The 15,869-nt window shown below is 31.7% G+C and overlaps 3 protein-coding genes across 3 annotated transcripts; 2 read left to right on the forward strand and 1 right to left on the reverse strand.

The window, feature by feature from the left end:
- Positions 1–116: 116 nt before the first annotated feature.
- Positions 117–696, forward strand: MONOS_16889 (uncharacterized protein; the record flags this gene model as incomplete). The annotated part of the gene is made up of 3 exons (XM_067869759.1): positions 117–175; positions 261–374; positions 591–696. The coding sequence occupies 3 exons, from the start codon at positions 117–119 to the stop codon at positions 694–696; spliced, it is 279 nt and encodes a 92-aa protein (XP_067736477.1).
- Positions 697–9,574: 8,878 nt separating this feature from the next.
- MONOS_13808 (putative OTU domain-containing protein 6B) lies at positions 9,575–11,025 on the forward strand (the record flags this gene model as incomplete). Its single annotated transcript, XM_067866545.1, has 4 exons — positions 9,575–9,661; positions 9,728–9,964; positions 10,034–10,767; positions 10,950–11,025. The coding sequence occupies 4 exons, from the start codon at positions 9,575–9,577 to the stop codon at positions 11,023–11,025; spliced, it is 1,134 nt and encodes a 377-aa protein (XP_067736478.1).
- Positions 11,026–11,655: 630 nt separating this feature from the next.
- MONOS_13807 (kinesin 5) lies at positions 11,656–15,017 on the reverse strand. Its single transcript, XM_067866544.1, has 3 exons — positions 14,914–15,017; positions 14,678–14,852; positions 11,656–14,607 (listed from the first exon to the last, which is right to left on the reverse strand). Exons 2-3 carry the CDS (start codon positions 14,771–14,773, stop codon positions 11,758–11,760), a joined length of 2,946 nt encoding a protein of 981 aa, XP_067736479.1. The 5' UTR covers positions 14,774–14,852; positions 14,914–15,017; the 3' UTR covers positions 11,656–11,757.
- Between the last annotated feature and the right edge of the window lie 852 nt (positions 15,018–15,869).

Raw genomic sequence — 15,869 nt, forward strand, 5'->3', positions numbered from 1 at the left:
TTATGTTGATGTTATTATATTTCAGCCATCACACTCCGTACAGCAATATCCACCTCTGAAATGGAATAACACATGATTTAGAGTTTCTAATTTTGTTGGCCGTATTTTCATGAGAAATGGCAACTGGGATGGAAATGAATGATGTGAAGATTGATGAAACCGATGAATGGAAGAGGTATGAGTGATGGAAGTTTTGTGGTTCTGCACCACATATAAATGTATGTTTTTTGGTGGATTATTTTGGTTATTTTTATTTGAAGTGCTTTTCGATATATTGAAAGAAATGATTGTTTTTGGCTCGATTGGCTGAAATGGGCGCTTTTCACAAAAGGGATGGGCTGCCTGAAACAAGGTTATTTGGGTATTTGGATTGGGTGTTTGAAGTGTTTTTCTCACAGATAGAGATGAGATTTTGGTTCAAGGGAAAGAGGATGAATGGTGGAATGAATGAAAATGGATATATTTTTTTATAAAGTCAAAGAGGTTGCAGAGAATAAATGCTATTTACAATTGGTATGCTATTATCTCTGTTTTATTCGAATCTTCTTTTGAAAAATGAATTTTTTTATTTTTTATTTTTTCATAAATAGAACAATGGAAGTCTTGCAAGAAATGCCTGAGGAATTTTATTGGTGGGGAGATCTCTTTTTGAAGAAAGAGATTGAAAAGGAAAATGAGGAGGCGGAATCAGGTTAAAGGCTATTTACAAATAGGAATGCAATTGAAGAAAAGAAGAACAAACAACATTGAAGATTTTGAAGCAAAGGAAAACAGCAAATTATGTTGAAACATGTCTATGGAGTTTGACTCATTCAAGCAGCATTCGCCGTCACCGTTTTGGAAGAGAAAGGAAAAGAATTGGATTTATGTTCACTCATTGATATATTTTCAGAGAAGACAAAGGCATGATTGAAAGGAAAAGTATTTCTTCTTCTTCACCTTCAAACACACCTCAAGCATCATCAACCTCCTTCTTAAACAACCTTCTTCATCATCTTCATCAGCAGTGAGGGAAAATCGCAAAGAGTTATATTTATCTATTTGATCGATGGAATTCAAGTTATTTCATTTTGTGATTGAGCTGCTGAGAAGAGAAAGAGAAAGAATCATCAATTTTATCCTTCTTCTTCTTCTTCTTCTTCAAATTCATCATCATCATCATCATCATCATCATCATCATCATCATCATCATCATCATCATCATCATCATCATCATCATCATCATCATCATCATCATCATCATCATCATCATCATCATCATCATCATCATCATCATCATCATCATCAACTTCTTCTTCTTTTTCTTATCAAATAGCTCTTTCTCCTTTTCAATTTCATTCTTCTTCTTTTTTAACCAACAGAGGAGTTGAACATATTCTTTTGTAAAAATATTCCTTCTCAAACCCACTTTTGAAAGATTTTTCTTTTCATTTTTTGTATTTCACATTATTCATCCTATTTTCTTTTTGTTATTTCTTTTTGGTCATCTCTTCAATTTAAAAATTATCAAATCTTTATTCAATCGAATCAATAGTTTATTGGATGATGTGTTTCAAAAACAAATTAGAAAATAAAACGCAATAATGCAAAAATTTGTGTTGAACGCTTGATTTGTTTGGAAAAGAACATAAGAACAAAGAAAAATCTTTGCCTTATATCTTTGTGCAAGGCAGAAAATGGAAAAGACGACTTTTATTGGCTTCATGTATGTTAGATCAACAGTTTTTTTCTTTTTCTTTTCTTTTTTTCTTTCTTTGCTTTTTTCAAAACGAAAAATATGCATGTGTCTGAAAATGATTTGCTATCAAAAAGAGTTTTCATCTCGATTATCAAAAATAATTTCAAACCAGCTAAAAGCAAGAAAATGTTGTGGAACAGATCAAAAGGGAAAATAAATGGAACTTCAAGCTTTTTTATGAAAAAAATCAAAACAGTCACTCACTATTCATGTTATTTGTTAAATGTTGGTAACAGTAATTCTTTAATTATAATGGTTGTTCAAGCAAAACTAATTTGTCTATCTTTTTATTGGGAATGCCTTTCGTTATTTCAACTTTTAGCACATCTTCATTTGAAACAGTAATAACAGGATATATTCCAAAAATGGACCTCCACTTCATTTCATCCTTCTTGTCTCGAAACATTTCAAAAACGAAAGTTTCATAAATTCGTTCCTTCTTTAACGCTTGCAAAATGAGAAAAGTGAAAATTCCTTCAAATGTTCCAATTGCAAAGGCTCTCAACTACACACCGAGATTTGTCTGCAAGATGCGAACAGGATATATTAAAAGTTTGTGAATCATATTGAAAGTGTTTTTTAATATGAATAGGCATCATTATTTAAACAATGATGAATATTGAATTCTGAAGAGTTGATTATAAAAAGAATTGAAAGTTCAGAACACAAATCATTCACATTTTAAATATATCATCTTCATTTGAGTATTCGAATGGAATATTCACGAACACAGATTAATATATATATATATATTGTGTGTTATGTAATATACACCAAAAATAATTCAAATTCGAAAAAAAATAATTCAATTTCGGAATTAATAATTCGAATTCGAAAAAAAATAATTCGATTTCGGAATTAATAATTCAAAATCGAAAATTAATAATTCGAATTCGGAAATTAATAATTCAATTTCGTAATTTATTAATTCGATTTCGAAAAAGAATAATTCAATTTCGAAACGTGAATTTTTTTGTTTTGTGGAATGAAAAACTTGTGTTTCAGAGTTTTATTCTCTTTATTTTTAACTCATCTATTCACAGTGTTTACCAATATTTCAAAAATGATGCATATTCTTCAAAAATTTTCATTTATTTTGATTGAAAATATTTTATTTTGAAGTTAATTTAAAAAGAAAATGAATTCATTTTCAAATAAAAAATTGATGATTTTGATATTTTTACCAAAGAAAAAAATTTTTTCGATTGGTAATTAAATCCTTATTATTTATTTTTCAATAAACGTGATTGAAAAAATAAAATATTTTTATTTTGATATTCAATAGTATGAATATTTTTGAAATTTCTATCATTTCAGTGATGATTTTCGAAAATGAAAAAAATATTCAAAAAATAGATTCGATTCATATTTATGTTAAAAAATATGTTATTTGAGCAATAATATTTGATTGATTAAAAAACAATTTGATATTTTCTGAAATCCATTCTCGAGATATATAAATATTTTCGGTTTTTAATGAATTTCGAAATTGAATTATTCATTTTCGAAATTGAAATATTAATTACGAAATTGAATTATTATTTTTCGATTTTGAATTATTTTTTTTCGAAATAGAATTATTTATGGTGTATGACATGAAGAAATGATTCCAAAAATGCTTGTGCACAGAATGAAAACTTTATTATTTTTGAAAGCTGAGAAAGTTTGATAAAGTGAAAAGTGAAACTGTTTTTGAACTCTGTGCAAAAAAGTTTGGAAGTTTGTATTTTTCCCAAATAAATAATGGAGAGAAAAAATGACATACTTTTTTGAATAAAAGACTTGCTTAAATGGGGGAAAATATGGACTTTCAAGCTTTTTATGCACAAAGTTTGAAAAAATTGTTTCACTTATAACAATTTTAAACTAACTTTGATTTCAAAAACAATTTGATATTCATATCTGTTAGCAAACATCACGATGTTTTTACAAAAAGTTTTGTGAAATTCCATGAATGTCAAAAAATGAACACATTTATTTCAAAATTTTTGAACACAATAAGTTTATCAAAAGTGCATAATTTTTTTAATGAAAATACCTGAAGTCAAATATTTTGTCCCAAATCTATTATTAAAACATTATCTTTCAATATGAATATGTAAAATATTTATTTTCAATAGTCCAACGACTTTGAACCTGCAAAAGTTTATCATTTCCAATGCCATTTTCACAAATTAATGAAAGTTTAATAAACGGGATTAGAAATTTGCAAAAAATTAAAAAATTTTGTTATTAGATAAATAAAAACAAAGAGCTTTTTTCAAAAAAAAATTAACTTCATTTGAATGAAAATAACCACTAGATTTGATAAAGATTACGATTTGTTTCTAACTTTTTTAACTTTCTAATAAATAAAAGAGTTTCTGTTCAATGCAGATAAAAATGGGACGAAATATTTTGCATTATGAATTTTGTTCCATTTTATATTTTCTTAAATTTATTCTCAAATATTGAATTTTTCAGTAATTTTTTGCGTTTTTACGGTTGAAACATAATGATATGATTGCATAAAAAGTGGCATGTGGCACTTATACGTCACCTTGCCAAATTTTAGATAAAGTTTTGATTATATGTGGAAGCCACATTTTTAAAAGATAATTCAATCGTTTATTTGTGGAAAAATCAGAGTTATTTATAAAAATTTTTGATCAGCCTGTGAAGCATTCAAAATATTAGAACACAAAATTGTCGGTTTTAATATTGATGACTATATACAGTCAAAACCGGATATAATCACATCGGTTTTTGTACAACTTTTTGTGACTATATCCGATTGTGATAATATACGATGCTGCTTAACACAGAAAAATAAAAAAAATAAATTTTTGTAATAATTAAATTTGGGTCAAATTTTTTATTTTTGAAAATTCTTCATTAAAAACGCATTTTTCAATAGAAAAAACTATTTTTTGGATTTTATTATGTTATTTAGACTTTTTTTAACATAATTTTGAAAAATCAAAAAATTGAAAATTTTGATCTAAAAATCGATTTTTCATTGAAAAAAGCACACATAAAAAAGAAAAATGTGATTATATATTTTCAGCCCTGTGATTATATGCGATGGAAAATGAATGAAAAATAGGCCAAAAATGTCGGTGCATCGAAAAATGTGACTATAGGCGTATGTGATTATATTCGACGTGATTATATCCGGTTTAGACTGTATAATACCAAAAACATTAACGAATGTCAAACATTTTATCATTTGATGGAAGAAAAACAGAATTTATTGAAGATTTTTTGCGATAATGGAAAAACCATGCAATAGCTTCTCGACGATGTGATTAACACTGAAAGAAGATGGCCTATTGCAATTTGTCGTTCATTTATTATTTAAATTGGAGGAAGTGAATGACAATGGTTCTTCAGATGCAGTAAATGCCTAAAAAGAAGTTTCTTACAGGGCAGGAACTCCGTTTTCAAAATCGAAGCTTTCAATCTTAAATCTTATTCTGATTCTTTTCTTCTTTAACCATCATTTCAATAAAAAACCAAACTTCATCTCTCACTGGATGCGAAAGACATGGAGTTTCTTATTATTGTTGTATTTGTCGGAGAACATGTGCTCAGATGATAGGTGGAATTCAGGCTCCCATAGGATGTCCTAGCAGCATTGTGGAAATTGATGAAGCTGTTTGGAGAATGCGAAAATACAAGTGAGGTTTTTATTCTTTTTCATTGAAACTTGATTATTAATTGAACTTTTTTGTTAGACTGTGCGAAGTAGCAAATATGGATTATCGGTGCTCAGAAACGCGGAGGAAAAGCATTTGATTATTCTGTTGCCAACTCATCAGATTCAGCATTAATTCTGTTAATAGGAAAATATGTTCATACAGGAACAGAAATTTACTCTGACCAATGGAAAGCATATTCTTCTTTGAGTAAGAATAAATTCACTCACAAGACTGTTAATCATTCGGAGTATTTTGCAGGTTTTTGTTTTCTCTTTTTATTGTCTTTTTTCATGAAACATTATTTCAAACTTATTCAGATCAAATTACCTGTGCTTGCACAAACCATATGGGTGATTATTTTTGAAATCATATTTTTTTATTCATAATTTTCGGTTTATAAATCTCCCTTGAATATTTATAAATGAACACAAAAAAAGTCAAATTGTATGTTTGAGTCATCTTCATCTTTATTTCAGTATAAACAATTGTTTTTGAAACAGTTATAATAGTTTATATATTTGAATTCAAAATCTCTTCCCAATAACAAACAATCTTTGAAAAATCAACACCCCGAAAAAAGATATGATTTCAAAAATAATCACCCATATAGAAGCATTGTTGGCTGCGCTTCGTAAGTTCATGCCTTCATATGAAGTGAGAATTAACAGAATGCAAGAATATATCTATTCATTTTTGTTTTCCAGAAATCGAAAAGTTGATTTTTCTATTTTTGTGTTGAATGTTATGAAATACACTGAAGAAGAATACAAAGCTCTAGAGGATGAAGCTTTTGGTCCAGAAGAAGAGGAAAAAGAGGGCTGGAGCTGAAATGCTCCACGAAGAAGAACCTTCAGAATCAGATTATGAACTTGAAACAGATATATCATCATCAGATGGAGCTGGAGATGGAGCTGATGCATCTGAATGTGAGGCTGATAAATAAATACAGATTTTTCCACATATCACTCATCTTTATATAAAAAAACAAAATGCTCTCGAAAATTATTTCTTTGTTTTAAAATGTTTTGTGAGGTGGTTTATAAGTACCATTTGCCTTAAGAGTATAAAATCAATCTTTGCTTTTTTCATAATTTCAAGAATATTGCCATACGGGACGAACTTTTTTGTTTTAAGAATTTTGTTCCATTCTTCACTTTCAAAAATTTTTATTGTTTTTTTTAATATTCTTCTTTTTTTGACATGGAGATGAAAAACTTATAATAATAAGGTTGTGGAAAAAGGATGGAACAAATCTAGCCCTGGGTGACGTGAAGAAAAAAATTCGTCACGTCCGTCACCAATTTTCCACTTCATAAAAAAAATAAAAAAAAAATTAATAATAATAATAATATTATTATCATTATCATTAATATTAATATTAATTTTCAACAAAAATAAATATTTTCAAAATATGAAATATATAATTGGATTTTATTTTCTTTCTTCGATAAGTTTAGGATCAAGTTTTCCCATTACAACATGATAATATAAATGAAATGAAAATTATAAAAGAGATGACGAGTAACTGTCCCCAAATCGCAAATTTTTGGTATAGGCACTGACATATTCACATGAATTTTTATTTATGGTTAGAATTCTTTCGCCTTTTATACAAGTTTTAATTTCTATGAAAAGATCAAAGTGTTGATTTTTCGGAATGCCATATTTTTTCAGTTATCATTTCCCTACGATATTGCTTTCAATTCGTGTGCTTTATCTTCTGAAAGCTGCATGGAACAAGGAGATAAACGAAAATGCTCAAAAAGATGTGGAAATGGCATTGTTGGCTTTGAGCAACATTCACAAAAGATTTGTATGAGAACCGCCTTTTTATTTTTTATGATGTGATCAAATTTTCTTTTAACCTTTTTATTTCTTTTAACGTCTTTTTAAGGAAATTCCAGAAGAATTGTTCTTCGACGAGATCTAAGAAATTGTGGAATATCATCAAGGGCACCACAACCTTTTTCATCTTGCACATGTTTCAGCTTGGAAATTTGCGATAAGTTGATTGCGTTTCAATGAAAATTTGCATGATGCTGTTGCGAATAATCCATTTAGCAAGAGAAGCAGCAAGAGAAGAAAAAGAGCTGACCAAACATGTGGAATGGAAGAGGAAAGAAAAAGAGAATGAAGCGAGAAGAAAAGAGACGAAAGAAGATGTTGTTTTTATGAGATGGCTCAATACAATTGATAATTTCTTTTTCTCATGCACATTGTGGAATGAAGACTTTGCTGACATTGTTGGCAGCATTGCTCAGTTTGTTCGTGCATCAAAGGCGAATCACAGAGGAATTCGCAATCAATTCATATATACTTCTGCAAACGCGGCGGGTTGTGACTATGTGATTATTGGTGCTTTTTTGAAGGAAGGAGCTGCTGATCTTATTTTGGAGCAATTTCAGCAGCCAACATTTTTAGATGAAGGAATATATATTTGTTTTCTTGAGATTCTTTACGAATCTGCTTCAAGTCAATAAAAAGAAGAGCACGGCGAAGCTAACGAAATGGAAAGAAATAACTTTATAAGTTGTTTATTTGAAAAGATAGAAGAAAAAGAATGTGATGATGTTATCACAAGCTTTCAAGAAATATTACATTTTCTTTATCAAGAATATTATTATAATTACAAATCACGTTTTATATTTTGGATTGTTTTGTAAATGTTTGATAAAATGAAATATTTTGAATTCATCACTCATTTGACATTTTTCTTGAAAATCATAACACAAAATTTATGAAAATCATCAATAAAAAATCACAAAAGTGATTTATTTTTTCATTAAACTTTGAAATGAAACAAAACAAAAATAACAGCAGTTCATTTATTATTTTTTAAGTCATCTTTTCCCATCTTTCACATCATCAATATTCAATATGCTCCAAGATTCCTTTTGAAAAATCCAAATGCACATGCAACACTCTATTTTCATTAGATGATTTAGTGCCTATTTCAAAGAGTTATGAAAATTTCTCGTTTCAATATCTGTATCCAATATAATTTTAATTGTTTCATCGAAGATGAATAGAAATGAGATTGTGAATGTGATATGAACTTTTGTGGAGTAATCATGCAAAAAAGAAATTAAAGAGCTTATGAATCAAATTGAAAGAACAACGAAACCGTAAATGCTGAATGATTGGAACATAATTATTCCCGTTTTTGTGCAAATTTCTTTTTCCAAAATGCTGATCTGTCCAAGTGCATTTTATTAAAGCGTTATGATATTTCAGTGTTTTTTCAATTCTAACTCTTGTCCAGATCATAGAAAATTCGATGCATTGAAAATAGTGACAATTCTGAGTTCATTTTCTTCATTTTTATCGTTCTCATCCATTCTGGCAAGTACTGAAATTTTCAAGCTAAATATAAGACACAAATTCATCTTTTTCATCACAAAAAAAATGAAAAAGTTGCTAAAAAACCATTCAAATAGGTTTTTTTCGCAACTCTTTGGAACTTCTTCATTGTTTTCAAAAACTTCGAATGGAATCCTAATAATGTGTTTATTTATTTTTCGGGGGTGTTTGATGTTTTTCACAAAGGCTTTGTTAACACATTTTGTTATAAATTGAATCACAAAAAAAAAAAAAAAAAAAAAAAAAACAGATATCACCTTTTTTCTCTTTTCGTTTATGAAACTTTATAAAAACGACAATTAATGTTTTCTTTATCCTTCAAATTGCTTTTATATGTATTTTTCATGAAAAAACGCAATCGTATCGATTGAAAAATGAAATGTTATGGTAGTCAATTTAAAAAAAAAATGATATGAAACTATTTTGAGATGAAACTTGCATATTCCGTTCTACTGCTTCTTCTTTTGTATTTTCAGAACAATTGACTGGAAGTGACGTCAGAAGTCACTGACTTCAGTGACGTGTCAATATTCCGATAGCCGCTTTCACGTCAGTGAAAAATGAATAATGGAAAATCTGATTTTTTTTTTTTTTTTTTTTTTTTTTTTTTTTACTTTTTTTTTTTTTTTTTTTTCTTTGTGACGTGGAAAATTTTGTCACGTCCGTCAAAAATCGAAAAAGTCACGTCAGAAGTCACCACGTCACCCAGGGCTAAACAAATCGTTGTTTTTTTCACAAATGCAAGAATTTTTCCCCATATCTTTTGTGAAGAACCATAATAAATAAATTTACAAAAATGTCTGATGGCGAAGAACAGTTGAAAGAAAGCGAAAAATGTGAAAGCCTTGGTAAAATGATTCAAAGACATAAGCGTGAAATAAAAGTTTGCAAAAACTTAAAATTAAATAGTTTATTCGAGTTGTGTCGATGAATTTGTGTATTTAATTAGGAATGCCAGAAAAAAGCCGATTCAATGCTTCATTCCGTACCAAAAGCAAATAAGGAGCTGAGAGCAAAGATTGTTCAAGAAATTGAAGAAATGAAAGAGGCACTAGAAGCAAAACATGAGAAAGAAAGACAAGATCTTCAGGCTTCAATTTCTCTTGAATCTAAAGTTTCTGCACAAACTCTTCCTGAGAAGCCTGCACACAACAAAATCAAGGTTTCACGGGCGCAGAAGAGAAAGGTTAATTGCTTTGATTATTTTCAAAAATTTTGAATTGAATACTTTCTATTTCCATTTTTAATGAGAAAGGAAAAGTTAAGAAAGAAACAAGAGGAAGAAGAAGAAGCAATTTTGCAAAGACTTTCCGAGCCTAGCGATTTTGAGAAGAAATCAGAAGCGGAGATGACAGCAATTATGGAAAATATTTCATTAGCAGGACTTACAATTTTCAGAGTTAGACCGGATGGCCATTGCCTGTTCAGATCAATTGATCATCAATTGACAGTGTTGAGATTAAATTATAAGAGGAAATACGACAGAATAGCAAGAAATCTTCAAAAATGGAGTTCTTTGAATGTTGAAAGCCAAAAGAAAGATAACATAAAGGAAGATGATGACAAAGGTGTATGGACGCTTAGAAGGGCAGTTTGCAATTATTTAATAGAAAACTGGATGGACTTCGTGAATTTTGTATGTCCAGTTTCTTCTAATACAACTTCATCATCTTCATCTTCAGCATCATCATCTTCTTCATCTTCATCTTCATCTTCTTCTTCATCTTCATCTTCTTCAACACCTTCCTCTTCTTGTCCTCCACATTCAGTTTCCTCTCAAAGCCTTCCATCATCTTCTTCAGCTGCAGCGCCATCAGCATTCAAGCGGTACTGTTCCACGATTGGAAACTCAGCAGAGTGGGGAAGCGAAGTTGAAGTGATGGCGCTCAGTCGTCTCCTCGGCGCAACAATCGTTGTGCACAGACAGCTTCCAACTCCGCTTGTGTATAAGTCATCTTCTGAAGAAGACGAGGCTGAATTACATATCACGTGTGTCTTTCTTGTTTTTTATTTTTTATTTTATTTTATTTTAATTTATTTATTATTTTATTTTATTTCTTTTCTTTTTTCTTTTCTTTTCTTTTCTTTTTCTTTTTTTTTTTTGAATTTAATTATATTTTATGATGTTTTATTTGGATTTCTTTCTTTCTTTTTAATTTTAAACTTTGAAGTTTCCACAATTATTTGTTTGCGCTTGGAAATCATTACAATTCAACCGATCCCGTTCGAACGAAAAGCAAATCTTAAGTTGTTGTTGAGAGAGAGAAGGGAAAAGAAGCGAGAGGACCTTCAAATTGCAGCTTTTTGGATACAAGAAATTTTATGGAGTTGGAAGAATATTTTCATTGGAACAAACATTTGTCAGTTTAATTACAATTTATTAAAGATGAAAGAGTCAAAATTTTTGAAAGACAGATTTGCTTGATCAATTGAAAATCTTCAAAGGAAAAAATTTAGATATCTTTTGCGAAAAAAGCATTTGATAGAGGCATCAATATTTCTTCTTTCTTTTATTATAGTATTTATGAACTTTTTTCAAATAAAAAAAATTTCAAAGTTATTAGAATACAAGTTTGTGTTTATTCCATAAACTATTTGTTGATTTTTCTTTTGAAAAAGTTGAATTCTTAAGGAATTATTAATCATAAAGTGATTGCAGAACACAAAAAATAATTCTTTGAATGAGTTTCCAATTTCATTTGAGGCAAAGTTGTTGGAGGAATTTGATAAATCTGCCTGCTGTGAAAAAACTTGGAGAATCTTCAGTTGTTCTTTCCATATTTCTGATTTAGCAATTTGAAAGCTATTGTTTTTGAAAATTTGTATTATTTTATCACGTTTATTTGCTTTTTTTTGAACAAATTGAGCTTTTTCATATTTTTAATTTTTAAAAAGTTTGTTTTGTTTTTTTAAAATCTTTTCAAAAAAATAATTAATTGTAGAGAATATATCAAAGTTGTTAAAATTAAAAGGCAAGTTTTATGTTAATTCATTCTCATTGGAACGTATTGATTCTGTTACCAATGAAATTTGGTTTTGCTGATTTTCAAATTGCTTTAATGTTTCCAACGCCATATTGGTATCATATTTAAATGCTGAAACTATATGTTCAATCTTGCTTTCTTTCGTTTTAATGTTTGCATTGCATTCTTCATCATCTTTGTCCGCTTCAGTCTTTCCTTCAAAAACTGGCAGTTTATCCGAACTTGAATCAAACGTGCTTTCAACAATCTGAATTATTTTGTTTGTCGCTTGATTTTCTTCAATCAACTGCCCCAAGCTGGTCAAAATGCCTCGCGTTTCCTGCTGCGATTGGCAGACCTGATCGATCAGTGTTACATCAGAAGAAACTGCTTCGTTGGAAGAATCATTCACATCTGTTTTGCTATTTGACACATGATGTCTTGCATCTTCCATTATTTTTGACAATTCGCTGAAGCCTTCACTTAAAGATGTTTCTTCTTCTTCTTCTTCTTTGCTTTTGGCTTCAATCAACTCTTTCAATCTGCTCATCTGTGCATCAATAAGCGACAATTGATCTGTTATTGCTTTTGTCGCTTTCTGCTTTTTTTCTTTGATGCCTTCCATAGCATCTTGAAGTTGACGATGCTCTTTCGCCAAATGATTCATTTCTTCAGCCATTTTGTTGATATGCCCCATGATGGTATCGAACTGCTCATTGACTTTTTCAATTTTCTTTTCGAATTCTGAGCTTTTGTCTTCACAATCATTATCCTTCCTTTCATTGACTAATTTCATTAGCGGAACGAAAAACTGCGGAACCAGCGTGTTTTGAACCCACGTCAAGTACTTCACAGTCGTCTGCACTTTCTCCTGCATCTGGGCCTGCTGAGCTAGCTGTGCTGCAAAATCCTTCATTTTCAGTTCGGCACTCTCGATCCTTCTTTCTTGCTCAAATCGCTTCGCTTTCTCTTCGCTCAGCGCAAATTCGAACGTCCGCTCCAATTCTGTGCTTCTCACTCGCTCTTTTTCGAGTTCAACAGTCAGTGTTTTGACTTCTCTTCCCTTCTCCTCGTTCTCCCTTTCCAGCACTTTTAGCTTCTCCTCAACTTCTTTCTCTCTTTGCTTCATCTTCTCCCACACTTCCTGCTCCACACGCACACCTTCCTTGCTCACCATCATCCGCACCTGCTTTTCCAGAGTTGCAATCTTCTTCTTCATCGCATCCAACTTTGTCTGCGACGACAATGCGACGTTAATTTTAGGCTTATTCTGAACGCTTTTCGTGCGTGTCGCAAAATCGAGTGTTGACTTTGTGTTTTCCCTGTTCGCCTCTGACAGGTCAATCGTTGCGATCATCGCCGTCTTCCCGTCACCTCCCAGCGAATTCTGCAGCAGCCGCGTCAGATGCGACTCGCGGTACGGAATGTGCTCGCTCTTCGTCCGCAGCGCATCAATCACTTTGCCCAGCGTCAGCAGAGACTGGTTGATGTAGCCTGCTTCCTTCTGCTGCTGCTTCTCCGCTTTCGTCCGCCCCACACATTCAGACCCCGCAAGATCAACCAGATTCAGCTTGCCGTGGATAATCTCCTCAACTTCACCCGCTCCGCCTTCTTCTTCGCCACCTGCAAATTCGTCCGCTGCAAACAACTCGTCTTCTCCCGCGGCCTCGCTTCGCGTCGGAGTGCTGATTCCTCCGCCAGCCCCGTGTTTCCTTCCTCTGCGCCTTTTCTTTATTGCTATGGACACGATGAATATCGAATGAGAGCGCGACGATCTCTGGTTTAGTGCTGTTTCTGCGCTTATCCTCCGCTTTTCGCCTTCTTTCATCCAGAAAATTGCCTCAGCAGGAGAACAAACAACCTCCTCTTTGACACCCTGGATAAATACAGAGTTGTCGCGGCCCTGAACGATCGAGAGTTTCTTCGAATGAGGAAAACGTGCTGATGAAGAAGAAGGTGAAGAAGAAGAAGAATTTGAACTTGATGCTTGAAAAGGAGCTGATGAATGACCCGATGAAGATGTAGATGGCGAAGTTGGGCGAGAAGAAGAAGCAGATGATGTTGCTGATGTCGAATTTGTTGCTGTATTTTGCCAGCCTGTTCGCTTGTCTCCGTCTTTCTCCTTCTTCTTCTCTTCCTCTTTGTCCACATCCCCTCCACTTAGCAGATCTCTCAGATTCTCGTTGTATATCTCCACATTGGAAACACTCACTTTCCAGCACAACACTTGGTCAGATCCAAACACTGCTTTCACTTCAGACGGCGAAGGCTGAGGCAGCGAGAAAAATGCCGAATCAAACGGGTCAAGCCCAGATGACGATGGAGAAATTGGAAACGGAGAAATTGGAGCACTTCCTGGGAAACCTGAAGATGGCGAAAGTGGGAGAGGAGGAGACAATGGAGGCAGAGGATTAGGGGACAAAGAACGTGAAGATCCAAAAGATGACGACGCAGCTGATGCTGATGCTGATGATGAAGATGGAAGAGAATTCGCATTTGTGGTTGTTGCATTGAAAAGAGAAGGAGAGGATGGACGGGAAGATGGAGAGAGAACAGGTGATGTTGGTACAGGAGAACATAGTCTTGAAGATGCGCGAGATTGTGGGCGACTAATTTGGTGGGTCGAATCCAGCTCTGTGCATCCATCAATATCCGATCCAGAAATTACTCCATCAGGGCATGCCTGATCCAACAACGAGAATATTCTATGCATTGATCTTGGAATAATTCCGATTTCCTCTCCACTGAGCTCTCCCGTTTCTGTGTGCTTTCCTTCCATTGTATATGTTTTCCCACTCCCCGTTTGGCCATATGCAAAAACAGTGCAATTAAATCCTTGAAGAGATTCATCAATAATGTGCTTAATCTGTTTCAATGAATTAAAAAATGCATATTTAAGAATTTTTCCAATTTCAAAAAATTAAATAAAACCAAACAATTTCATCAAAGACTTGTTCTTGCTTTGTTTCAGGTGGGTAAACGCGATCAAAAGAATATTTCATCAAGTTTTGGCTATTTTGGTGTTGCCCCATGCGAGGGATTAAAATGGTCTGTTTGCAATTCTCTTTTTCATCGAAATAAACGGATTGTTCTTCGTCTTCTTTCAGTGGCCTCAAAATTACATTTTTAACAAAGACAATAACAATAAAAAGATGATACAAAAAATATATACCTTGAACGAACAATTACACGCACTGAATTACTTTGGGTATTCGTTTCCAAAGGTTGAGGAATTATTATCCTCACTTGACGAGGGTTGGTTGCCGTTTTGTTTAAATGAATAAAATATAAATAAGGGTGTTTTTCATATTATTAAACAAATTCAAAACATCTATTCTTTCTGATATGAAGAATACAATATATAAATATTTATGAAAATAGAAACAAAAAAGATGCCCATATAAAAAAAAATCCACACTGATTATTTTATTTGTTTGTAATTTCTAATTAAAAATGAATATGCATTCATCAGATGAGGATGTGTGTAATAACAATGTTCGTGTAATGTGTGTGCAATTAAGCATAATTAAACTTTGTTTCATTGCAACTTTATCAGTATTTCACAAATTTCGAAATTAACAAAATATTTGAATAAATAAATTAATAATGTTGAAAACATAGATATCAAAAAAGTTTTTCAGTTCGTTTATTTCATTGCTTTGTGATTTCTTGCAAATTCTTGCTTTTATTGAAATGACATTTATAAGATTTATTTTTAATTGTTGAACATAATAGTTGTTCTGAATATATCCAGAAAATTGGAGAAATAAACAAATTGATGGGAAAAATTGACAAAATGATTGAACAAAAGAAACTATAGCTTGAATGTGCAATTTAGCTGTTGCAGTACATTGGATTTTGCAAATTATTGAGAAATTTTTGGACGCATGAATTTTATGGTCTTCGTTGAGTGCAAGTTTTGAGAAAATTACTGAAAAAGGGAGAAGGAAAAAAAGGAACGAATGGAAGGATTTTTGTTGATATCAACGAATGCTATATTTCATTAAGCTTTTATCCTCCTTTGTCATTAATTTCGAAGGAAGTGCCTTTATTTCTGAATACTGCGTTGAACCAAAGAGGAAAATGAGGAAGCTAAAAAAGAAGTTGAAATAGATTTGCTGGTTTTAG

This window comes from Monocercomonoides exilis (genome assembly GCF_001643675.1).
Source record: "Monocercomonoides exilis strain PA203 chromosome Unknown scaffold1-2713096, whole genome shotgun sequence".
Taxonomy (NCBI): Eukaryota; Preaxostyla; order Oxymonadida; family Polymastigidae; genus Monocercomonoides; species Monocercomonoides exilis.